We start from the raw sequence: 26,873 nt of genomic DNA on the forward strand, positions 1-26,873 counted from the left end.
GCCACAGAAGATTACAGTAATTAAGAGGAAAAATATTTATTTGGGTAAAATTAAATACAGCAAGTATATAGCCTATAATAAGAATCTAAGAGTAACATGAACAGCCTGTAATGCTCCTTGTCAACAGCTGAATACCTGTCCTAGTCATCTAAGTGATAGACTCCCACACTTCAGACCAATCAGATGCACTGTAAATTCAATTCTGTCTATATTAGAACCATGTTGTTCTTGTTAAAACCAAGTTTTCTCAATCTTCCAGCAACTTTTACATTTCCAGTATTATGCCCACTTTACAAAAAGAGGAAGATTAAGGCAGAGAAAACTGAAGGAAGAGGGAGAAAGACTAAACAATACAAGGCAGCAGAGCAAACAGGAGTACAGTTTCTCATACACCAGGTCAGAAGGAATTGGAAAGAATCATACAACATTACCCTGTACAATTTCTCACAGCAAAGTAGTATATAAAAGGTTTTTTTTTAATCCCACTTAATCCTTCCTAGGTAGTATTTTCTAAAGTCTCCAGGCACATGAAGAACAGACGGTCTCTTGTCTTTCATTTTAATATTTCAGACAATTCCACAGTTTACAGCTAATTTCTGAATAACAAGAACTTGCTGATTTATATTTAAGAATATAAATTTGAAACAGTTGTGGTGGTTAAAATAATCACTTTCTGCCTTCTAAATATGTTATGTAAGCATCTAAATAACAAAAAACAGTAAATATTTTTCTGTGGAAAGCTTACCTGATAAATTAGCATTGCACTTCACACATACCCTTCCATACATTTCTATAGGACAATATACGTGACTAGCTATAAAAGTGATCTGTTCACGCACACGTTGCAACAATGGTATTCATTCTTTTCATTATGGACAGTACCTGAAGAAAACATGGCAGCCAGACCACAGTTCAGCAGTTCTAAGGCATTGGAAAAGGCAGTCATGTTTCCATGCATGCACTAATCTGTTGGTTGCTTGAACAAAATCCCACAGGAAATGGATAACCTAATTTATCAAAAAAACTGCTTCTTTCCTCATGAATTTGTACAGGCAAGTATGTAGATTTCAACAGAGATTTAGACATTTACATTTAAAAATCAGATGCTTAAAAATTAGCAGCAAACCACATATCCAAAACATAAGGTCTGTTTTTCCAGATAAGAAAATACTGTGACTTATCACCATCTCTGTATTAAACAAGATTAAAAATGTCAGAAACTAATTTCTGCAGATGCTTCACCTCTTTGTTTTACCTGCTTCTGTGTACTTTAATCCTACTTTTACTTCTTCGTGCTTTGCTTTTGGCGGTGGCCAGACAGTCTGGAGTCTCCCTGGAGTCTTGTCATCTTGCTCTGAGGGACTCAGGTCAGGCTGTTAAAATTACGCAAGAAAAAAATTAAAGTCTGCAGTATCAATTGATTCCAAAACAGCAACTTCCGTGCTCAGCTCTACACACGTACTCCAGAATGGTTATCTGTCTCATTCTACTAATTGAAACAGTGCTCAGTTGGTTGGAAGGGATAATTTTGAGAAGGAAAATAATAATGCATGTGACATACAAGGATACGTTGGAACTGTTCGCATCACTGTGGAGAGCTGTCTATCCTTTGGCGAACCACAGAGGTGGTGAAGAATACTAGGGTTTTTTCCTGTATCTTTATTCCAGAATGAAAAGACCCATTTGTGCTCCTCTTAGAAGCAAACATTAGTGCAATTCACCTAAGACGTAATCTGACAATATAATTTTCTGAAACCAGAGCTAGTTTATGAAATTCCTGCCCCACCCCCAGCAGAGTGCTCAGTCCACATACCAGGTAATATTGCCACATCAAAGTGCTCCTGCAGCTGTTAATGGGACTGCACTGTCAACTGGAATGCTAAAATAAGTCCTTAATTTGGGGGGAAGGAGAAGGGGGGAAGGGAACAACCCACTAAACAAGCGTTCTTTTACAGGTTTACATTTCGTGGGTTTTTTTTACATCTCCAACATTTCTGTTACCAGATTTACAACATGTTACTTGGAGTAATTGCATAGACACAACTGCAGCAACAGTGAAACCCTGTACAGAAGTGGCCCCTTAAACGGCCCACGTGAGCAAGGAAAAGGAAAGGCAAGATCCTTTGACTCCGGCTTTGCCCTGAGAAAATACAGATTTGCACTAGACTGGACATTAAGCAGACACTTATAAAAGCCACTCCTGCTGACTCCTGTGCCTCCTCCCTCAGTGTGTGCGATGACAGCTTCCCAAATAGGTTTGCTGCGAGCCACACAAACGCTGACGCCAGCACAGAACAGGGACTGGTGTAAGCAGGAAGAAGCAAGTCAGGAGTGGGAAGGGCACACTCAGACTGCAATTGCTGTACATGCCACAGCCAATGAGTACCTCTTTTCTACTCCCCATAGGTAATTTACTACAAACTGGTATTATCAGTCTACCCAAGTGTCACTCAAGATTTTTTAAATGTTTTTAATTTTATGTAAGAATAAAAATTTTAAAGATAGTACAACCAACACCGCATTTAAACTTAAGGAGCTTCAGGTTTAGGGTACAATCCTGCAAATTCAATCATTCAGGTAATTCCCGCTTCACCAACAACAGTCTACTCGGCTGATTACATCTGCCAAAGATGTAGCTGTAAGAATTTTGGGTTAGGGGAATGCCAATCCAAGGGCTACTCATTTAATTAAAGAGTTCAAATCACATTCAAATTCATTTATGACTGTATGAAAACTTAGCATAGATTTTTTTCATTTCTTAATAATATACTAACTACATCTCCATATGCCTAAGAACATTAACCTTGTAAATGTTTATATTAATCCATAACTTGAGTTGCTGAATGGAAATCACTAAGTTAAACTTGGATAAGGTTAAATGCTTATCAGTATTTGGAAAGCCAGGTATTTGCAGGTAAACAAGAAAAAACCCACTTCATATTCTATGTCTTGAACAAACTGAGCTGCAAATCACTGACAACCTCTTGTATCAGCTCTTATCATAAAATTATTTCTACAGGTAAAATGAAGAATTACTTTTAAAATTAAAAAAACTAAATGAAAGAAAACTGAGTGGATTGAGAAATTATTAAATAATACTACAGTAAATATCTGCAGCACCAAACCGATTTAAAGCCATACTTAACATCTAGGGAACTGTTACGTTGAGATTTTTTAAAATCAGAAATTGATCTTTAAGTTCTCACTTCTAATTGAAAGGCTTTAACTGTCACTGTCAGCTGCAGCCAAATTCTGCTACAACTGTAGATCATCAAAACCTTTGACAAATTAGCCCCAAGATTTCCTCAGCTGGGAATTCAAAATCTGAGACTGCCAAAAGAAGAGGGCAATCCTGACATCTCCACCAATAATATTTAAACAAGACATTATTTTTTTATACTTCTACTTCCAGATCTAAGAAGGAAAAACAATTCAACCTACAGATTTGTCTGATGGTCCATCCCCAGGTTTTGATTTTGACCTTTCAAATACAGCTTTCAAGGACTCTTTTTCATTTCTCATTTTGCGTTTTATGGCTTCCAGCTCTGAAGTATCTGCAGTTGTTTCTTTCTTGGGAGGCCGTGTGAATAAAGCTTTAAAGACGTCCAGTGCAGATTCAGCAGGGCTTGATTTTATCTCCTCAGAGGGAAATCGTGGTTCTCTTTTGCTGGAGGCTTTGTTCTCTTGAGCTTCATCGCTGTCCTCGGTCTCCCCAGATGCCTCACCAGAGTCCTCAGTTCTACCTTCATTCTTGGAGACATCTATGTTTAACAAGTGCGAGAGCTGTTCCAGGAAAGTCGGATTTGCTTTAGGTTCAGATGATTTTTTTTTAATGGTCAAACCTGATGCAATACTGGATTTCTTAACAGGCTGTCGTAATTTAAGCAGAGCTAAATCATTCTCCCTCGGTTTTATTTCTGTAACAGTTTCCACATCTTCCGTGGTTAGTCCCTTTTTCCTCACACGTAGTCCACTAAAGAAGGCAGGCAGCTGGAAAGTCTTTTCAGTCAGTGCTGGTTTTTGGAGTGATATATTATCAACTGAAGGTCTTTGTTCTTCATCTGAAAGTTCTTGAGGGCATTCCCCTGTAGCAAGCAAGCAACTGAATTGCTCATCCATTAACATTTTGTCTTTTCCATTGGAGTCATGCTCTAAAATACTATCCAGCTCGTTCGGGAGCTGCTTAGAAAATTGTGGATATAACTCAATGTCATCTGCATCCACAGCGTCATCACTGTTGCTGTGCTCTTCTGATTCTGAATCTTCCTTATTTTGACTGCTACTGTCCATAGCCTCAGCAGACAAAGCAGCATTATTTCGCCCATATTTGCTTGTATTGTTTTCATCGGTGTTTAGGTCTTTACTCTCTGTGTCCGATTCTGTGTCACTTGTTGTATGAACCAAAGTACCTTGTACGAGAATAGCATCCTTGTCATCATTGTCCGATTCAGACAAAGAAGTCTGTACAAACCTTAAATGCTGAAGAAGTAATTCGTTTTGGTCAGCTAACTCCAGCTCCAGGCCTGCTTGCCTGCTAGACATTGGGTCAGCTCGGCCACTGGTACTATTCATGCTCTGCTGATTTTCTGAGTCGTCATTACAACCATTATCATTCCTCTCATGCCAGGTGTTAGCATGAGTGTTTATATTGCTGTGCAAAGGCTGAAATGCTTTAAGCACTGTTTCTTCTTTGGAACCTGTAGATTCAAACTTTGTTGTAAATCCAAACAGTGTTTTTACAGAAAATGTGGTGAAAGGGTCAGGTTCAGTTTCTGCTGTACTCTTCATGTGTAAAAGCTCGCTACAATCGGGCACGCCATTATCTTCTTCCATGTTGCGTGAAGCGCAGAATAGGTTCGCTTCTAGCAGTGCTGCTGACTGCCGAACACTCACTACGCGCATTCAGGCAGCCGGTGGGACTGGCTGCAACAGGCGGCCCGGCCCGGCCCGGCCCGGCCCGCGCAAGCCGCCCGCCCCCGCGGCCGGGCCGCCCCGCCGCTCCTTCCGGCCGCGGCCGTCGGTGTTCCGAACTCTACCGCGGGACCAGCAAAGAGACCCACCGTAAAAAAAAAAGTTCTCGGCAGCGCCTGGAACCTGCTCTCTCGCACAAAGGGGTTTGTCCCAGCGCTAATCTCAGCTGAAACCTCGGCCAACGGTCCCCGCGGGGCTCCTCGCCCCGACGGGCTGCGCGCCCCCGGCTCCCGAGGCGCCGAGCCCGCAGCGCCCGTCGGCTACAGCAGCCGCCCCGCCGGGCCGCGCCGCGCCGCGCAGCCGCTCGCTACTTCCTTGTCCCGGTGCGCCAGCGCCGAGTGGCTTTCAGCAGAAAACTCCTGACGGATTCTTTTGCATAGTCTTTCCACACGGAAAAAGAACTTCTTTTGTAAATCCATAACCACCAAAATATGTCAAATAGAAACCCGAGGTGACGAATCTGAAGTTTCCAATGCCTTCTCCTGAAGTTCTTCAGAGCCCCCAGTGCCCGGCCGGGCAGAGCCAACTCGGGTGAGCGCCCTTGAAGACGAGGAAAGCAGGAAAAAAAGAGGCTCTCTTCCGATTTGCTGCAGGTTTCATCTGGAATGCAGATTTCAGCCTCCAGGGCCATGAACAAAAACCAACGAGACTGGTTTCATATTACCACTGTCCTTGCTCTGCACAGCTACTGCAGTGAGGTGCACACAGGTACTTATCAGAGACTCCGGCCGCACCCAGGGACCGGGAGCGCTGGGCGGCGGGAGCACGGCCCGCGCCCAGGAGGGCCGAGTTAACTGTTTGGAAATCGGACGGGCTGTCCATTCGCACCGCACCAGCCTTGGATCGTTCCAAACCAGAACAATCTCTGCGAACGTATTCTGGGATAATATTCATCTCTCTGTATATTGCTACAGTACTGCTATATGTGTGAGATTTGTTTAGGTAATACGGGCAAAAACACTTGAAGGAAATTTTCAAGACTGTCTAACTCATTATTAACTTGTGAAGGGATACTATATATATTTTTACTAGTACATATAAAGAAAGTGTGAAATGCTTCTAAGCATCTTTGATATTCAGAGAGTCAGTAACATTTAGGCCAGGTTCCCATCACAAGTCCCCACTTTTGTTATTTTTCTTATTTTTGGAATTACAGAGACTGCAAACCTGCAGGAATTTATATTCTTCTTATTCCCAAGCCTTTAAGAAGTTTAGTCAAATTTCCACACTGGTGCCTTAGAAATACAAAGATACCATTTTTTTTCTGCACCCAAGTTAAAGGGTCATTCTACAGTTGGCCATTTAGCTGTGATGAGTAATCTTAAACAAGCACCATGGGGAAAGTTGTCCTTCACAGGGAAATCAGCTGCAGATCACATCACTGTGTGTGATTTCCAAAAAACATTTACTGAAAAGCTGAATATTACAGACAACAAGCAACAACAAAGTACCCCAACACATTTAACTTTCAGTTTGATATTTAAAAATGTAGACCACATTTTCAATATATTATAAAAGATCATAAAGTCAACAGCAAAACTCATTGGTATCTCCCCTAGGAAGAAAGTTTCCTGAAAATCATATTGTAATACTAAGGGCTTAGATGAAGCTTACAGACACCTTTTCAATTACAGGGTTGTGTGCATACCTGTAGACAAAGGGCACTGCAATCATTCCCATCTTTATCTGTGATTTAACACAGAGCAATGTCTTCTGCCTTACTGCCTGACTTTTCCTGTAGTGAGCTCCGGACTTGCTTCTCCGCTATGCTTAATCATCAGGTGCAAAGGTCAGAAGCAACTGATGGGTCATGGCTCCCCTGATTTTCTAGGCTTAATATAGATTAATATCATAAAAAGAAGATCTACGTAAGGAAAGAGACACAGAGTCTTTAGGACTCTCTACACCAACCTGTTCTTATAATCCTAGGATTTAAAAAACAGGTGGAAGGAAGCTACCTCAGCACTGGTGATTTCCAGCAAGACAAAATTTCTCGAAGGGAAAGCTACAGCAATTCTAAATTTCATTTCATGACAAAATAACTGGGGCAAAGTGATCACACTGAACCAAAGTTTTCTACATTTAAATTTACATCTATTTTTATGTTCAATCACAGGACTAGTTGGTCATTGTTCTAATAATTTCTATGGTTATGTCTTGTTTATTTATTTATTTATTTATGTGCCTATTTATTTGGGATCTGGTTAACTACATATGGTGGATAAACATGAAACCATATTTTCAAGAACAGTTTTGTTGGTCACTAACAAAAAATATACCATTATGAACAGCTTCATGGTACCTTTTAAACTAAACATACTTAATCAGATTTATCTATTTATTTATCTGTTAATATTAACAGCAACTTACACTTCTCTGTAATAAACAAGGGTCACCAAGCTGTAACAGTCCTATGAATATAAGGTTACTGATCATAGCTAGTATTTAATTACTCAAGATTTTAATAGGACATATGAAAAGTTTAGTTTTAAAGTGAACATAAAACAGGAATCTCATACTTTACTTCTAAACAACATCCCCAAAAAATTTAGAAGACAAGGATCAAATTAATAGGAAAAGGATGGTGCATTGGGTGTCAGGCTAGACCATGTATTGAGATGCTAGGAATCCCAGAGTTGAATACTGAATAATTAAAACTCCAGAAGTAAAAATAATACTTTATAAAACCAGAGGTAATCTCACAAGCCTGCAGAAAATGATACTGCTTTATATGTACCTATATTTGTAGTAAACTCTAGGAAGTGTTAAGAAACTTTCAAGCTTTTTGAGCTTTAGGACAAGCAAAGAAACTCATCTCGATATCTACCCCTGGAGAAATGATCAAAAACTGGAAGTCAGTCAGTCAGTCTCTCAAATTCACCACACGGTGCATAAACCCCCAGTCTCAAATAAGGCTTTTGTAAGGACTTGTTTCTTACTTTCTGATGATCAGCCCAGTGGACATTCCCCTGTTGAGGGACTGGATAGCTGATAATTAAATGCATATTGGTTACTTACCCAAGAGTGTTTCTAGGTAAAATACATACATCAATATGTGCCCATTAATATTTTTATACAAAAAAGGGATCATCATATTGTGATGTGCAAATGAGACAGCCAGTTTGCTGGCAGAAGTGTTTTAATGCTGGGTGGATCTCATAAGGATAGTCTCTCTGAACAGGCTGTAACACTGCATCTAAGGGAACAACTTCAAAATCTCTAGAAGAAATCAGTTATGATAATGTTACAAGCCTCTTTACTTCATAAAACCGACAACACTCTGGTGCCTCAGAAAGGCCCTTAAAACCTGTCATAGCAACTTTCAGGGCAGTCAATGCACTAATTATACAAAAGGACAACCATTCCTTACAGTTTAAAGCACATTTAATAATCCACACCCTTTTTGACCTACATTTCATCACAGACAGAAGTCACACCTACAACTCACTCCAGTTCTGTTCTCAAGGTGTTTAAGAGCTTGTGAAGTAGGTTTTAAAACCAGCCTTGAAGAAAACACATATTAAGCCAGAATAAGGTGATCTAATTTCTATCACTATCATATGGCAGGGCTCAAGACTTCCTGACCCCATATCTATTCATATTTCCTTTTCAGATGACTGTAGTAACAAACTAGATAAACACGAACAGGACAGAAAGACACATTCTACAAAACAGCAAGGTGCCTAAACTGAATAGAAAACAATCTTTCTACTGCTTTTTCAAAATAAAGAACCTCACATCAAGAAAAGTTTGCATAATTTCTTGAAAATAGTAATAGAATCAAGTATGCAGCAATTGTCAGGCTTTGGGAGAGCCACATGAAGCACCAGGTTGTGGCTGTAGCTTGTGTGGTTTGAACTGATCTGAAGCTCAGCTGACACAGTCCTGCCCTCTGCCCTGTCCCCAGCCCAACATTTACTGTGCATAATTGATAGTGGTCTTAATATTCTCCTGCTCTCCTGTTTTTCTCTCTTGCTGTTTATCTTGTTTTATACTTAGTATCTCTTTAAATGCTCTAAGAGAGAAAAAGCATGGAAGATGGAAGAAAACCTCTAAGTCCTTGACTGATCATTATTCTCAGTTTTATGTGAGCAATTTTCCTGAGTTTGGAGGATCTGGGTATTACCGACATAATTTCTTTAAATTTAAGTAATTAATTTTAGACATAGCAATAGAAACAGAGATTGATAATTCTTATCAAAATTCTGTATTACAGGATGTTAACAGAATGCATGGACACCATACACATTTGGTGCAGAGGTCTGTATAACTGCAAAGTCTTTTGTAACATCTTCATCTAAATTCTGCTTGACATTGAGCTATGGACTACTTAAAAGAATTTGAAAAAAGACTAGTAGCTATACGCTTATAAAATCAGAAAGGACATTAAGAAAGTCAGTGTACTATTTTGAAGGAGTGCATACTGTATCAATAAATGTATGAAACATTTAGCCTGTAAAACCTACCATATGAAAAATCAGTGGTAGTTCTGAGGCAGAACTTGTAGGAAGATGTATTGGCTGATCTAGTTAATACAAGCAGACTTACAAGTAACAAAGACAGAGAACAGAAGATCACTATAAACTGTGTAAGTTAAGTAAGATCTTTGTGCATTAAGGCACAAAGGCTGGTACTCAGTGTAACAAAGAATGGAGATGAATTTTTAATCTTTTTCCTTTTCTAGGTTGCTCTCTCTTCATCTCCTTTCAATAGGCCTTTTGCTCCCCATCTACAGTATGATATAATAGTTTAAACATTAAACAAAAAACTTTATAAAATAAAATCCAAAGTTACATTAATTTACCATAATTTTTAAAGTAATTACTAGCTATTAATAGTAATTTTAGCTGAATTTTCACATCTCACTTATGTATTTTTTTATCTGAGATGAAATGCCATATAAAAAATAGGGCGGACTTGCATTTCCATTTTGCTTCATTATCTTCCATATTTCTATATCTTCTCCATGTGTAAGATTTAAAATCTAATGCAGGATTTTTTCATGCTTCTGCTATAGACTGTGCATTTAAAATTCCTGTTAGAGCAGAATTCATTCACTCTCTCCCTCATCTACTTTACCTACCTTCTTCCAGTAGAATAGAAACATAGAAAAATGTTTTCAATAATATAATGAAAGAGCTTGAGAACTGGGCCTGTAGGAATCTCATGAGCTTTAATAAGACCAAGTGCAAGGTGCTGCCCCTGGGTTGGGGCAACCCCCAGTATCAGTACAGCCTGGGGGATGAACAGATTGAGAGCAGCCCTGTCAAGAAGGACTTCGGGGGGCTGGTGGATGAGAGGCTGGATGTGAGCCGGCAACGTGCACTTCCAGAAAGCCAGTCATGTCCTGGGCTGCATCAAAAGCAGAGTGGCCAGTAAGTCGAAGGAGGGAATTCCTCCCCTCTGCCTGTGTGACACCCCACCTGGAGTACTGCATCCAGCTCTAGGGTCCTCAGCACAAGAAAGACATGGACCTTTTGGAGTGAGTCCAGAGGAAGCCACCAAGATGATTAGAGCAATGAAGCACCTCTCCTATGGGGAAAGGCTGAGACAATTTGGTTTGTTCAGCCTGGAAAAGAGAAGGCTTTGGGGTAATCTAATTGTGGCCTTCCAGTATCTGAAGGGAACCTACAAGACAGATGGCGAGATAATATTTACAAGGGCATGTAGTGACAGGGCAAGGGAGAATAAATTCAAACTGAAACTAAGAGTAGGTTTAGATCAGATATTGGGAGGAAATTCTTTGCTGTGAGTGTGGTGAGGCACTGGAACAGGTTGCCCAGAGAAGTTGTGGATGCCCCATCCCTGGAGGTGTTCAAGGCCAGGCTGGTCTAGTGAAAGATTGGCAGGGGGGTTAGCACTAGGTGATCTTTAAGGTCCCTTTCAACCCAAGGGATTCTATAAGCAAACACTGGTATATCTATATATTAACACATACAAGTATATTCTACATTAATGTTAGGATACTCATAATCCAGAGAAAGCAGAACAATTCAATAAATAGCTTTGTTTTTCACATCGTCATTATCATCAATAAAACTGAATTATAAAATGGTAGTGCCAAACTTTTGAACAGTCAGAATGAAGTTTTTCTTCCAACAGCAGGAAAGGGCCATAGATCACATGACTGGGTGTAGTGCAACTGTGTATAAATAAATAGGTCCATTTCAGATGCTATTTCCTGGAAACATCATTTTTGCTTCTGAGTTGCCCTCTAGATACTGGCACATTTTTTACCAAGTTGTCTTGCTGTCCAGTGTGATGACTGCATAGGGAAGACAGTATCTGGGTGTGACATCCCACCCTTTAGGGGAAGGGAACGCCCAGGGGTTGCTCTCACCACAGCAACTCATGCAGCCTGTTTTTTGCCATTATCTTTCTTACAGGCTGCTTATAGCAATGCTGCAGTCCAAACAGATTCCAATGGCAGCAACTGCAGCAGTCTTCTCATTACAATTCTTTTGGCAGCTCCTCCTCCAATCCCATGGACTCATCTTGGAGATACAAGGGTTCTGTAATTCAACCCAGAGTTCTGTTCTAAAAGACTTTCAGAAAAGTCCCAGGGAGTGAGCTGCAGGATAAAGTGTCTCAGTGAGTCCCTAACAATCCATCAGCCTATGCTGAGCACCCTTTTTTTAACTGAAATTAAGGCTTTTGTTCTGAATTTTTTTAAAATAGTGGAATAAATATTCTTTCTTTTTAACTACAAGAAGCTGAAGTTACTAAATTTTTCATAATGCAATGAATTAGATTTTTAGACATAAAATGTCTCTTTAGAAAAAGTAAGAAAAATTGAAATAAACTGCTTACTAATCTTAGATATCTCTTACTTGACTCAAAGTGTTGTTCTTAAATGGCTTTTAATTTGTAACTCCTCCTGCTCTATACAAGGACTGTAAATGCAGACAAAGTATCCTCATGGACTGTTGTAGTATATATTTCTAGCAGTGATAATAGCTACATCACAATTCTTCTCAGTCCAGTTAATTGTCTTCATCTCATCATTTTACTACAAGGATAAATAAATTTGTACTTTCACAGTAGTACAACAGTATTCTAAATAATTATTTTAGGAAAAGAAGATTAGGACAAGAAATCAATTTTATAACAAGCTCAAGAGAATAGCAATGGTGATTTTAAACACCATTAAAAGCATTTTAAATGTACTTCTAAGTCAGTTCTGGTATTTCTACCAATAGATGTCACTGTTACATAAATTTTGTTAGTGTTTCTTTGTACCAACTGTATTAGGTAGTCTAGTCTTTAAAATAATATCTTTCAACCCTTTCAACCTTTTCAATCCCTTCCATGTTTCTTTCCTCTTCTATTACATTCTGTTCCTTTTCCCAATTTGAAAACTTCTGCCAAAACATGTCTATCTGTAGGCTGCTTACTGCTCACCCTGGGAGCATGTAAATATTTCCAGCTACATTAAGCTGGGCCATGTTGAAGTGTCTCACATTGTAATTAACTCATTTTGCCTTCTGAAGCCTCAGAGGTTTATATCCCAGGAAGTTTAGAAACTTTTCCTGTCAAATGCATGGGCCGTCTGACTCCAGTACCAGTTCAGCTGCACAAAAACTGGGAATTGGGCTGTGCACATGGACAGAAGCACACACACACACACACACACACACAGAGACACACAGAGGTGTGCACATGTGCACACACACAGCTTGTTGACCTAAATCTTCCTGGTACTTACCCTTGCTGTCTCCTAGTTGCTAGCTCCTGCAATGCATTTCCAGGAAGCAACTAATTTAAACTAAACACCCATCAAGATTTTAGAAGTGACATATCATGTATCTTAATCTACTTATATAGTTCCAAAAGTTTTCTTTATGTATTGCTTTCAGGCTTAGCTGCACAAAGATACATGGACTCACAGACCATCTGGAAAACTGCATCCCATCCAAAATTTTTAGACAGACACAAAATAAATGCATACCAAAAATGTAATTATATATAATAAATGCTTGTTGAAACCCAATATAGCATGAATAGAGTCATACTCACATTCAGTTCCAGGCTCAAATGCAACACGTTTCTGTTGATCTTCTCTTTATCACTTGAATGAGTAAATGAGTTGGAGTGCCCCAATCTGCAATCCAGAACCCAAGTATCTTCATCTCTGTTTGCCACATCCAAATTAGTCAGCCCTTCAGTGATGTCATCCTTTAAAGCAGACTCTGCTGGAAGGCCCAAGAAAAATGAAATTAAATAAAATAATTCTATGCATCTGCAGATAATCCCTGCATACAGAAAATTATATATCTTTTTGAAACTCTGGTACACGCTACCAACACTTGCACTTACAGTTCTCCTAATTGTTTAAAAAAAACCAGAATGGCATAAATGGGGTAGAAACTTTGTTTTCACTCAGAAAAAAAATCTTTTTGTTCTTAATTTTGTGGGACAGATGTAGCATTAAAAAAAAGTGGCCTGCTTGTCTTTCCCCCATACACAGACACAGACTGTGTGTAAGATGCTTGAGTTTTCAACGGCTCTGCGAAGGAACTCTTACTCATCCTTCTGAATGTGCTAATTAGACACACGCATTTCAGAGGTGGGTGTGAAGTATAAAAACTACACAGACTGATTAGACAGACTTTTTGACGTTGGCTAAAGACAGCCTTAGTGGGCACTGTGCCAATCCACGTAAGTCCCTTACACCAAATGCACAAAAAGCAGAGTTTTTCAATCAGAAGTGATACTTAACACTTTGCTTTGCTCCATTAACCTTAAAACATAGTATCAACCTGGTTTTGGAACTGTTTAGTTACAAACAGACATGAATTTAGTGGGAGAGGTAACAACAAAACCTGATAGCCAAGAGTATACTCCTCTATGTCATGCACTAGAACCACTCAGCACTCTCCCTCATTCATAGAATTGCTGGTTTATTAGTCCCCTCCAAAAATGCCTTTTTTCTGCATGATAGCCTCTACTTTAACAATGAGAAGAATAATGAATTCCATGAAGTCAGTGTGTTCTCTGAAGTGTAATGTCTGATATGATATAGGATATGATATAGGAAACATACACCTCCTTTTATATTCTCTAGGACATATACACTCTCTCATATACACAGACACATCCATCCTAGAACATTTTACTGGAAACTTCAGACACTAGCATAATTCCTGTCTGCTGCATATTGTAGCTCAGCATTATAAAAGCAACCCTGGAAGTATTTAAGGTCAGAATGGAAGGAGCTCTGAGCAGCTGATCTAGTGAAAGGTGTCCCTGCCCATGGGGTGGGGGTTGGAACTAGATGATCTTTATGGTCCCTTTCAACTCGGGCCATTCTATGATTTTATGAATTGCACTTACAATTTTGTAATTTTTAAAAGGTTGGATTTTTTCTTTTTCCCTAATTTTAAAAGACCACATTAAAAAAGTAGCACTAGGGCTGTCAGCTGTAAGAATGTTGGCTTAAATATAGGCTGATTTTCAAAACTTCTGTTAGCTTACAGCTCCAAAAAATTCAGGTGCCACACTGTATCAGTAAGCATAGTAATGTAGAACACCTGGTAAAATGGCCAACACTTCAAAATACAAATCAGTTATTATTGTGTGAATAAACTCATCTGCTTATTCACATGAAATCTCAAAGTGAGATCCTATCAAAAGACAATATTTCTGCAAAAAAGAGTAAAGAGTATTACACATACTTTTACACATTTTGAAATTATGCACTGTGTATAATATGAAGATATTCAAGTATCAAGAATCAAGAGTATCAAGATACTCAAACACAAGACAGCACATTTTATGACATTCTCAAGTCCAGATGTGCTATCTTTAAGATCAGGGATCTAAAAAGAGACTTGCTTTCTGACTTTCTGAATCATTGCTTTTCTGTATATTTCCACACATTTCATAAAATATTTTTCTTGTTGGCCCGTATGTCATTACATAACTCATTCTGATATTTAGAAAACTTTAAGATCAGAAATGCAAATACTATGCTTGGAAGTATAATAAGCTGAATAAAATGTATCAGTTGAATTTTGACCTCATTTTTATTGCTCTGTACAATTAGCCCTGTTATCTCCGGCCACCCTACTTTATGTGATTATGACATATGGAAAATAGAAAGTTTCAAGTAAGTGGAGAAGAAACAGTAAAAATCACCATTTTTAAGGTAACTGAACATTATTTGTATCATGCTAGCAAATCTATCATGCCAGCTTTTGGTGTTTCTCTTGATTTCTGTCATGTATCAGTGCTGCAAATTTTGTATCTACTGATTTTTCATCACAAAAAATTGGAATAATGTAATATAATCTATAAAAACCATACATGCTTTCATAAAACAATGTAGTATTAAAACAGTATTAAAATGCAAATATACATAGTAAAACCCAGGAAATAGTACTATTTTTAATGCAATGCTCTTTGGGAATTCATTTTAATTTTCTAATCCCCCATTACTGGTTGCCCATCTTGCTCAACATTACCTTCAATACTTCAAAGCTTAATTACAGCTTGTAGTTGGCAGTATGTTTGGATCAATTTTTATCTATGTTTTTCAAGATATCTGTTCTACAGCAGCTACACCTAAAGAGAAAATTCCTTTGTGGCAGTGAATTTTACCCATAATATGGTCATTGAAATAATTTTCATTTATTCATTAAGTGATACAGAGCTGTAGCAAGAGGCCACAATCAGAATTCCTTCTTGCAGCAGCTGGTATTTCCCATAATTAACTGTGACCCAGCTAAGAACAGTTAGCCTGCCAAATGCTTTCTGGGCCTCTAGAAAAATTAGTACCTCCCTCAGCTGCAGAGATTCAGTTTTTGTCCAAATTTAATTTTATGCACCATCATATTAATTTATGGCATTTTTTGCTGTTGGCAGACTGCTCCCAAGTCTGTTACCAAGCCTCCATGCTTCACACTCTATTCCAATTATAACTTAATGTTCTGTTATCTATGCATTTATCTGGGTAGCTGATGACCCCATTCTGCCCTGAATCAGTCCTCACCTGCACACACCATTAGCATACAACCACACTTCTATGGTAAGGGACCCATCCACCTCAGCAGACAGTGGAATATGAAAGGAGAAGTTTAACCCTCTCTCTAAGTATTCTATTTTAAGCAAAATCTTAAATGCTTGGTCATATTTTTTCCTGAAGTTCACCATTCTGTCAGTTCCAACAGATGGATTTTACTGCTACTTACACTTACCCAGAAAAGAATTTTTTTTTAAATTGGCAATGCACTGTGTGTTTAAAAAAAAGTCATATATATTTTATGCATGCATATGCAAAGAAATGTATATATCATTCAATTATAGACTACATTTTGGAACTTTTAAAATCCATATGCTTATCTTTTAGCCAGCTGAACTGATTTGATATCTTTTTTTCCCCTCCTCTGAAAAAATAAGGCTTCAAACAAGTCCAATGGCTACTGAAACTGTGTTCCAGATTTTAAAGTTTATACCAGTTAGGAGTGCCTCCTATGAGCATTACATGTACAAAGAAGACTGCCCAAATACAGATCTGTTGCTATCTATTGTCCCTAGGGAAAGGAAGACAGCAATGTAAATGCAGAAAGATTAAATACTTAATGCTTCTTTGGCAATTTTTACCATGCAGACTTTGTGAGTGTAAGCAAACAACTTTTTTATCTTGTCACATTTACAAGTAAGACAAATGAGGCACTTAAACCTCAGGGGTACAGACAGGGTCACATCATCAGACTGTGATAATTAATAGTACATCCAGGATTTCCTAAAACCTCTAGTCCTATGCTGAACTTACATAATTATATAATTATTCATATGTTTGAATTTATTGGTACAAATTACAATTCTTGTCATACAAAGTCTTTTAAACACGAAGTCTTAAATTAGCAAACAGGTGCATTAGGTAACATGTAATACATTTCTGTTAGTTCACCATTGCGGAATACACAGTTCTACAGTTTCTGTGGACATGGTATGTTTTCTCTGGGCAGTCTCTCTCTATAGAAAACCTGTTTGTACTTTCTCAGCTGTCTTGAACAAAGAACTTGGGGAAAAAATCAGCTTCTCAAACATTTTTTTTTGCTAGTTCAAGGAATTAGGATGACTCATGATATCCATTCTCTATGGGAACATGGTTGGCTTAACCATGACACACTTAAGTCTGAGGCCAATATTTACACTGTCTTTTTAGCTATGTTTCCTGACCACTGGTCATTCTATATATTGATATTCTAATCACACTGCATTCTTTCTAGATTGCTTTCTTATATCACATATGATAAAAATATAACATTTACCCTTTTTGTATGTTCATTCCTATGTAATGTAGAATTCTATTGCCTATTTGAATGTTATAAACAGTCACATGCATGAATGAAGAAAACCTTGTGTTAATTAGATATAGACACTTGTGTTCACTGTTTTCTTCTTAAAAGGAGTGAAAAGAAGGTAAATAAAATTTAAGTCTTTGCACACCATTGGAAATTGAGTCTCTGAATGCAAAGTTTTGTAGACCTTTAAAGTTTTGAGGGTCTTAAATTTTAGAAACAAAGAAACAAAATTAATAACCAAGTAGATTATTTCAGCAAGTGGACCACAAAACTGAAACACTCTAAATGCAAAAGTTGCTTATTTAAAGGCAGCATTTTGACAGTAGAGATGAACACATTGAACATCAGAACTACATTTAGAGGACTTAAAATATTACTAACTTAAGACAATGATATTACTGTAGGGATTTAGCTGTTGCAAGATCTTACATCAGTGAGTTACAGCACATTGAATAGTCTTGGTTACAGCTCCTTGCTCAAATAGATTAGGCTAGACCAATGTTGTTGAAAGCATTGGCGGAATGTTAGGATAAACTGAGCTAAAGTTTAAAGTCGACCTTCTTTTTTTTTAATTTATGGGAATCCAAAATATGCAGATCCTACCAATTATTTTTTTGCTACAGGCACCTCAAATTTCATGATCCATCCCTCTGGCCTGACCTTTTTCTTTCTAAGCAGTAAATGCTTTCTGATTTTTCCTGCTTAAAATATCTCTTTGTTACTACACACACCATTTTATTAAATCTCAAAAACAGCTTTGGAAGTAGTCTCAGCAGTGTCAGATTCTGTAGTCAGATGATATTGCACAGTTCCATCCACATGCCACCTGTGGTTATCTCAGACCTGTTACTAGAAAGACATTAATTCTGTATAAACATAAATTTTGCACTCAGTGTTCCCATGTAAGTAGCTGACACAGAGGACAATAAGATTTGATTTTCTACAGTTAAATTCTATTTTAAAGTTAAAGAAATTTGCAGATGACATGAAGTTGGTGAGAGTGTCGATCAGCTGCAAGGCGGGAGGGCTCTGCAGAGGGACCTGGACAGGCTGGAGAGTTGGGCTGATTCCAAGGGGATGAGGTTCAACAAAGCCAAGTGCCGGGTCCTCCACTTTGGCCACAACAACCCCCTGCAGCGCTACAGGCTGGGCACAGAGTGGCTGGAGAGCAGCCAGGCACAAAGGGACCTGGGAGTTTGGATTGACAGGAAGCTGAACATGAGCCAGCAGTGTGCCCAGGTGGCCAAGAAGGCCAATGGCATCCTGGCCTGGATCAGGAACAGTGTGGCCAACAGAACCAGGGAAGTGATTCTTCCCCTGTACTCAGCACTGGTGAGGCCACACCTGGAGTACTGTGTCCAGATCTGGGCCCCTCAGTTCAGGAAGGACATTGAGGTGCTGGAGCAGGTCCAGAGAAGACCAACCAGGCTGGTGAAGGGACTGGGGGCACAGGCCCTATAAGGAGAGGCTGAGGAAGCTGGGGTTGTTTAGCCTGGAGAAGAGGAGGCTCAGGGAAGACCTCATCACTCTCTACAACTACCTGACAGGAGGTTGTAGCCAGGTGGGGGTTGGTCTCTTCTCCCAGACAACCAGCAGTAGGACAAGAGGGCACTGGCTTAAGCTGTGCCAGGGGAGATTCAGGTTGGATATTAGGAAGAAATTTTTTACAGAGAGGGTAATCAGGCATTGGAATGGGCTGCCCAGGGAGGTGGTGGATTCACCATCCCTGGAGGTTTTTAAGATGGGACTGGATGTGGCACTTAGTGCAATGGTCTAGTAACCACAGTGGTGTTGGATCAAGGGGTGGACTTGATAATCTCAGAGGTCCTTTCCAACCTGGCTGATTCTATGATTCTATTGAAATATGAATAAGTAGAGAGAAAAATAAGAAAAGCTGAAAGGAAATTTAAAAATCTAGAGGAAGCTATCCTCCTTCCCTTTTAATTTTCTAGATTTCCCTTATGGGAAGGAAGCAAATAGAAGAAACCTGTTTGCTCTGCTGGAGACTCAAGACTGAAATCTTAGCATCAATACAGTTCTTTCTCTTGTATTGGATAGAATGTAAAGACCTACGGAGCTACCTGTGCAGAATAGTAAACATTGTGTACTAGGTAGATGAATAAATCCTTTTAAGATTAAGAAGATCTGTAGTTCAGTGGAGGAGTAGAGAAATTGGAAAATTATACTAAATGCTGTCTTTGGGAACAATGATATGTATCATCTTTCTCCGTAGTTTATATAGTTTTATTGAATCTGTATTATAGCATGAGGTGATTCATACTATAAGTAGTTTAGCAAAATCCTTGCTGCAGGTTGCCTCTGTTTCCACAGTACATTTAAGAAATTCTTTTTCATGATGACAAATTGTGGATTTTTAAAAGCAAATGTTAGGCCTAGTACTTGCTATACAGCTCTTACAAAGAAGACTGAAGGGTACAGTACTTAGAACAATTTTTAAATCAAATCCCTCAAAGTGGTGAGTGTGGTAAGAAAGCCCTGGAGTGGCGGTTGAGATCCTTGTAATGCTGAGAAAGCTAGAAGCTCCTAAAGTATCAATATCCAAAACAATTAACAATTTATTGTCTTTTGGCTGTGTCCTATTTCTCCTGGCAAACAGTATATACAACTTAATACTGCTAGTATTGGAGGAAAAATGTTTAAGAGGCTTCAAATCAATCCAATTACTAACAGAGAAATGTATCGCCAAGTGAAATTAAGACCTGGCTAGCTAATATTAGTGTGTTATTCTGAAGTGTGAACTTGAAATAGGATATTTGCCCACAGGAGGTGATAAATTGTACATAGAATTAACATAAACTTCTAATATTAAAAAAAAAGAACAGCAAAAAATGGTGAAGATAAAGATTTCTGGCCTAGAAAATTTGACTGAACAACCACTAAACATAGGGATGTGAAGGAAATCCAAAATATTTACTTTTTTGTGGAAAATATTCGTGCAACTTCTCAGTGCAGAGTGTATCAACTGCAAAAGCATATGATACAACTCAAATATTTTCAAAAATACTTCAGAATTGTCACAAACCTAAAAAATATTAGCAACATCTATCAAATAGTATAAAGTCCTTTTATAAATTTAATGCTTTTGCATTAAAATAAGTTTTCATTTAGAATTTTGACATTGAATGCGCTTTATAATTTTCGTATTAAGGGTTTACATTTACATTTACAGTAACTTATATCCTTTACACTGCTTTTTTTCCTTAACCTCAGTCAATTTATTCTAGACAAAAATCCCAAATCCCTAAGAGAGCAAACCCTAATAGCAAAAATAAAAATACTTATCACTAACTCGGTGTAAAAATATTAGTAGTATTTGTCTTAGGAATAAAAAATAACAAACAAAACCAAAACCAACAAAAAAAAAAAGCAGGATCATCACCAGAAAGATGAGAGAACTGTATTCAAGTTTCAATGCTGTGCAGTCATCCAACACGTGCTCAAGAAAGCTGAGGAACATGAACTCTCATAACAAGTACAGAATTTATTTTCTGAATTAGGATACAGACCTGTAAGGTACTGAGCAGCTTGACCCCATTCAAGCCTATCATTTTAGCACATACTCAAATTTAAATAGTTTAGTTACACTGAGCAAATAACAAGCAAAACCTGCCTTGTCACTTTCCAGCCCAATCTTGCTTAGAGATGCAAGCAGGATGCCCTCCAAGTGTTCAAAATTGGCATTAAAAGCAAAGAAACAAAGATTACTAAAAATCCCAAGAGGATATAACACAGGAAGCAGTTGGCACTTCAGTGCAAATTCTGAATCTTTTACTATTCCCAAAGAAGCTTCATGTGTCCACAGCAAAATGCCACAATCAGTGTTCAGGCCAAGGTTCTGAGCTGCAATACCAGGAACTTTTACTGAAAGGTTCCTTTTTAATGCCAAAGAATTTCATTGCTCACAGTAATTCCAGATGGGGATAACACCCTGAGTAATATAGTTAAATAACCAATCAGCATATAATTATACAACATTTCCCAAGTTAGCCATTTGTGGACATACAAAAATTAAATTCTATAGAAAACTTTTGAACTACCTGACAATTCACATATGTTTTTGTTATTAAGCATATGCTAAATGTCTTGTGGGGCTCTAAAATAGATAATGATGGTTTTCCAAAAAACAGTTTACAACTGTTTCTTTCATTACCTGAAGTAATTTCTAGCACATACCGTATTTTTTATAGATTGGCCTCAAAGCAACTACCTAAAACAGAAGCATGCCTAATACTGTAATTGCTGTCTACTATGGGGTGTGTTTCACTGTGTCTTTTTACAACTGGTTTTCTAATCTGTGGCCTTAGCCAGTGAACTAAAACAATGTGGAGTAGGAGACTGATATTTAAATTCTTTATTCATTATTTTGTTTAGCAAGATTTGTCCTTGCAAACAATAGTCTTTGAAAAGATTAGGAACCTGTGTCTAGTGCAATAAGGAGAATAAAGAAGTATATAGAAAATCCAGACAAAAAGCTACACAGTGAAAAGCTAACATTTTTTGGGCAGCAAGCTAGAATAGAGGCTACAATGTCAGCAGGTTCAGTAAACGAAATAAGCTATTTAATGACTTTAAGTGTTTACATTATTTTTCTCACATATTTTACATTATTCTGTTTAGAATATTTCCTGTTATACACTGGTTCTCACTCTTCTCTCACCTATTAGAAAGAAAAAGTCACCACAAAAGATTTGGTTTGTGCAATAGATTAATAAAAAATCCATGACAATAAATGATTTTAAATAATCTACATCTTTTACCTTACACTTCAAAATGTTGAAAACTGCCTAAAATAAGCTTTAACATAGATGAATCTATTTGCAAACATCACTTAGGTCACTTCTACATTGAATAAATGTTATTTTATAGATATTTTAGTGCAGATATTAAGATTTGACTTACTGAAGTATGGATAGAAATGTGCCAAAGCACCAGAAGCAATAATTAAAAGAACAGCCTGTACAGGTAACCAGGGACACTACCAATAGTAAGAAAACTAATTAACACTGAGTATGTTATTTATATCTAGACCATGGGGCATATGATTCATCAGTGAAAAACTGCACTGTTTTAACATGATAACATGATCTGTGCTCTTCCTCCTCCTCCTCATAGAATAACACCACATTGCAAGTGACATTCTTATGCCTTTATCCAACAGGAAGCCACATGACAGCCCAAAAGATACTGACAATCAGGAGACAAAGATAATAGACAGCAACCTTGCTTAACATTCAAGAAAACCAAAATACACAAGACTTTGCAGCAAAAGGATCATTTGTTTTATTACCAATTCAGCAGAACCCAAGAGATGCAGTGAGGATTTGACAGCTAGTGTCTTTTTCTCTCTAACCTCATTAGCAATGCTGTGCAGACTGCTTTAACATATGCAATATCTCGAGTGAGAGTCATAATATCCTGTGAATGGGCAGAATCAGCTTAGAGAATTCACTTACCTAGAGATCTGTTGAGATAATTTTCTTCTGTAAAGTCCCACAAAAAGTTTTGTAACACTAATTTTCTCCATCCAACTGGAAGGATGTCTGAGTCAGTGTCATAAAAACTACTAATCCAATAGCTAATAGTACTAATTAATATTAGTACTATTTAGTAATACTGCTAGGACAGCTTTTGATGCAGCCCTGTATTCTGTTAACTATACTAGTTTCAGACATAAATTAGTATCTCTTCCTGATTCTGACTGTTTCATACAGGTGCACCAGCTGAACTCCACACCAGTGGGGTATTTCTGCACTGTTACATGGTGTCAATCTATCCTCTGGGACTTATTCATCAAGATGTTAACTCAAGAATGAGCTTAACAACTGGCTCCTTTTCTTGTCAACTTCTCCTTACTTCTATTCCAGCTCTTGTCTTTCATTCAAAGAAAAGCCACCAGCTTCTTGTACACTGCCTAGGCCTGGGGTAGTGGGAAGAACCAGTGCAAGATGCATGGAGCATGGCCCATGGCGATGTAGTATTTTGCAAAAAACATCAAGAATAAGAATCAATTACATGTGAATTTTTTTTTTGAAGTCCCGTTATTTAGCCTCACTTGGCAGAAATATAATCCGGACAAAAATGATCCTCCAGAAAAATTTAATAGCTTCCTTCAAATATTTTTTAATCTAACAATTTTTTGTTGTTGTTGTAGTAAAAATATTTTTTTCCTCCGGCCTGTTTCTCACACGTAGGTAAACTATTCAGCTGACATTTTAAAACCCTCAGTTTCAGATAAGCACACAAGATGTATATTTTTATCTGAAATTATTAAAGTTTGATGAATTCATAAGCACTGAATTCATGTGATAGACAGCAATAATAGCTCCAACTGTAGTCTATAACAATACTTAACACCTATTAAATAATAAAATATCATCTTACATGCCTTCATTCCAATGTGAAATCTGTCCTTTCCCTACTACAGACAGTCGCAAATTCACATCTGCAAGAATGTTATCTATTAAGTTACAGACCTGGTAAATTAATAGCTATCTAGAATAAATGAAAAGGTACTAAATATACTGCATTTTAGCTTGTTGTTTCCCTGGAAAGTGGTAACAGTCCAAAGAAAGACACAGAATTAATTATAATTATGAAATACTTCTGGTCATTTACATATTTAAAAGCAAAATAAATATTGACATAGAAACTGCAGAATCAAAGGCAAGAAAAAATCAAAGCAGAAAAAAATCTGCTGAATTCAAGCATTATTATTGGGGTTTTTTTCCTTTTTCTTTTTATTTTTTTCTTTCCCTTTCTCATTTTCTTTCTCTTTTTTAAAAGATCTATTTTTATATGTCCAAATCCTGTAACTTAGCACGTACAGCTGTGTCAGACTCCTAGACTGGACGGATTTAAGCTATAGAATCAACTAAAATTTTGTGCTTAGCAGTGTGCTTACTGCTAAACAAACAAAGTAACATAGCACACAAGAACTGACAGTTTTAAAAAAGAAAGAGGCAACATATTTCAAACAACATAACATGGGTCAGGCTCAACTACTTACTGAAAGAGACAGAGAATAATAATCTATTTTTAATGGGGAAGGACTTGTACTATTTGTCTCTCAACAAACACCGAAACTTCCCAAAATATCTGAGGTGTAAGGAGTAAGAGATGTGAGATATTTAAGGCAGAAGGAAATGGGGCAGTGTCTGAGCCAGTCAATGCACCAAACACAGAGTCAAAGCAGAGGAAGTAATAAATGGAGGAGCAGGCTGAAAGTTACCCAGGGTCAAGGATTAAGATGAGAGGAAGGAGGAGAGGGAGAGCTACGATATAAAAGTAAGAGAGAAAGGTGATGGAGATTAAGGAGAAGAAATAGGCTGTGAAAAGATTCCACTGGAAGTACCACAAGTACCAGTCAGAAAGATTTTCTTGGTAAAGAATATAATCAAACAGCTTAAACAGCTATACTTATCTGGGAGGGCAAGTTCTTTAGGATAGAAGCAATAAAAGATAAATCCTAAAATTAAGAATTTGACCATCAAAACATTTAACTATGTAAATACTGAATGTGTGCAAGTGCAAAGACAACAAGAATATCACTTATCACTCAATACAATTTGAAATGTAATCACATGTCAGTTTACACACCACCAAGCCTGCTGCAGGAATACACCTGCCTCAGAGGAGAAAAGGATCCTTGCACAAGAGTTAGCAGGGCTCACTGAAAGAACTATAAATTAGATTTGAAGGGGGAAAAGGATAAAATCAGACTTGTTAGAGATAAGCCTGGGGGCAGCACATCAATGTTTGAGAGATGGTGTCCTAGCGAGGTATTTCAGTCTGCCATCTCAGAGGAGGTAGGGGATGGAGATTCATGCAGCAGCAAAGAACCAGCAGATACTGATGTATTAGAATGGAAGTGCCTGAGAACAGTTATATAAAAATTAGGGTTTCTTCATTCAAAAAAGTGGTGGGATCAATAGCCCAACTCAAGTGCATCTACATCAATGCAAGCAGCATGGACAACAAAGAGGAGGAGCTGGAGGCCACCGTGCATTAGGAAAACTGTGCAAACATGGTGGGATGACACGCAATTGGAGTGCTGCATAAACTCTTCAGAAGGAATAGATAAGGAAGGAGAGGTGGTGGGCAAGGCCTGTATTCTAGAGCATGTCTCAATTGTCTGGACCTCAATGATGGTGATGATAATGCTGTTAGTTGTCACATGGGATATACCTGTGAATTCCAGATGTATTCACAGGGAGGCAGAAGCAGCTAGGATGAACAAGATTAGAGAGGCCCTGCCTCCAGGCAGGGGAGGAAAGGGACAATAGGGTCTACTGGACTGCGTGGATCCAGTGGCCTGGCACATCAGAACCACAAGAATTCAAGCTTTGTTTGACACTGGTGCTCAATATACCTTAATGTCATCAGGACATGGGGGGGCGGAGTCTATATCCATTTCTGGGGTGACAGGGTGTTCCCACTAGTTGACAGTGTTAGAAGCTGAATTGAGCTTAACCAGGAAAGAATGGCAGAAAAACCCCACTGTGACTGGTCCAGATGCCCCCTGTATGCTGGGCATTGACTACCTCAGAAACAGGTGCATCAAAGACCCAAAAGGACATTGACGGGCAGCCTCACTCCAGCACCAAGCATCTGCTGGTAACAAATCCCAGCTATCTGCCATTTCCTACCACTGCTGACTCTCCAACCATTCCTGACAGGTTTTCCAGGCATGGTAGAGGCAAACCACATGGAAGGGTGGTCATCTTATCTCTCTGTCCTGTGGCCACATGTGTTTTTTCCAGGTGGGGGAGGCCAGCTGCCATCCTAATTTGGTCCAGTGGACAGGGCTTGGGAAGTTTCTCCTCATAAATTTGTTTAATCCAGTTTTATCAGTATTGTTATTAGCATTTCTTCTTAGTAAAGAGTTATTTTTTCACTTACATCCGGGTGTATTTGGTCTCTCTCTCTACTGGAGAAAACAGGGTTATTGAATCTGAGGGAGGAGACTTCTGAGGTCTCCACCCCTCCAAATTGTCTCAAACTGAGAAAATAAATTAAGGTTCGAACTAATTCCTTAAATTTATGGTTTTCCTGGCACCTCCATGTTTTTTTGTAAATATATGAGCTCAAGAATAACTTACAGTGGCATCCATGAGTGACTTCTCTTCAACTGTTAAAAACTGCTGCCAACTGAAAATTCTGCATTCAAACAAGATGGTGTATGTTTATCATATTCATTCCACTGTCAACATTTTGGTGCACTTCAGTTATCTTTACGGGTTTTCTTCCAGGTTAAAGACAATTTTTTTTGTGTGCTTTAAAATATCCTGTTGTCCTTCCTTGAACATGAGCCAGTTTTACCATATACATTTTGAGGCAAAGAATGAGAACTGTGAGATATTTGAAGTTTGGGAACACCAAATCTTGTAAAGTAGAACAATGTTTTTGGAGTTTATTTCTTTTCTAAAAATTTCAAATCTGATTTTTGGAAAGCTATTGAGTTTTCAACAAATATTTACATGGAACTATCTGTCAAGACTCAAAGACCTCATACATGAAAGGAAATTGTGCCAGGTCCTGCACTTTGGCCACAACAACCCCCTGCAGGCTGTGCCC

At 38.2% G+C, this 26,873-nt stretch overlaps 2 protein-coding genes across 2 annotated transcripts in view; both read right to left on the reverse strand.

Annotated features, from left to right (window-relative positions):
* Positions 1 to 4,936, reverse strand: part of FMN1 (formin 1) — a 130,359-nt gene extending 125,423 nt beyond the window's left edge. Inside the window, exons 1-2 of the mRNA XM_017827387.1 lie at positions 3,442 to 4,936; positions 1,256 to 1,373 (exon numbers count right to left, since the gene is read on the reverse strand). Coding sequence (XP_017682876.1) covers positions 1,256 to 1,373; positions 3,442 to 4,902 — 1,579 coding nt within the window. The 5' untranslated portion in view covers positions 4,903 to 4,936. The remainder of the gene's footprint in view (positions 1 to 1,255; positions 1,374 to 3,441) is intronic.
* Positions 4,937 to 11,358: 6,422 nt separating this feature from the next.
* The window catches only part of LOC108503443 (formin-1-like), a 49,053-nt gene continuing 33,538 nt past the window's right edge, over positions 11,359 to 26,873 (reverse strand). Inside the window, exons 3-4 of the mRNA XM_017827388.1 lie at positions 12,988 to 13,163; positions 11,359 to 11,542 (exon numbers count right to left, since the gene is read on the reverse strand). Coding sequence (XP_017682877.1) covers positions 11,462 to 11,542; positions 12,988 to 13,163 — 257 coding nt within the window. The 3' untranslated portion in view covers positions 11,359 to 11,461. The remainder of the gene's footprint in view (positions 11,543 to 12,987; positions 13,164 to 26,873) is intronic.

The sequence above is a fragment of the Lepidothrix coronata genome, unplaced genomic scaffold (genome assembly GCF_001604755.1).
Source record: "Lepidothrix coronata isolate B3197 unplaced genomic scaffold, Lepidothrix_coronata-1.0 Scaffold138, whole genome shotgun sequence".
Lineage (NCBI taxonomy): Eukaryota > Metazoa > Chordata > Aves > Passeriformes > Pipridae > Lepidothrix > Lepidothrix coronata.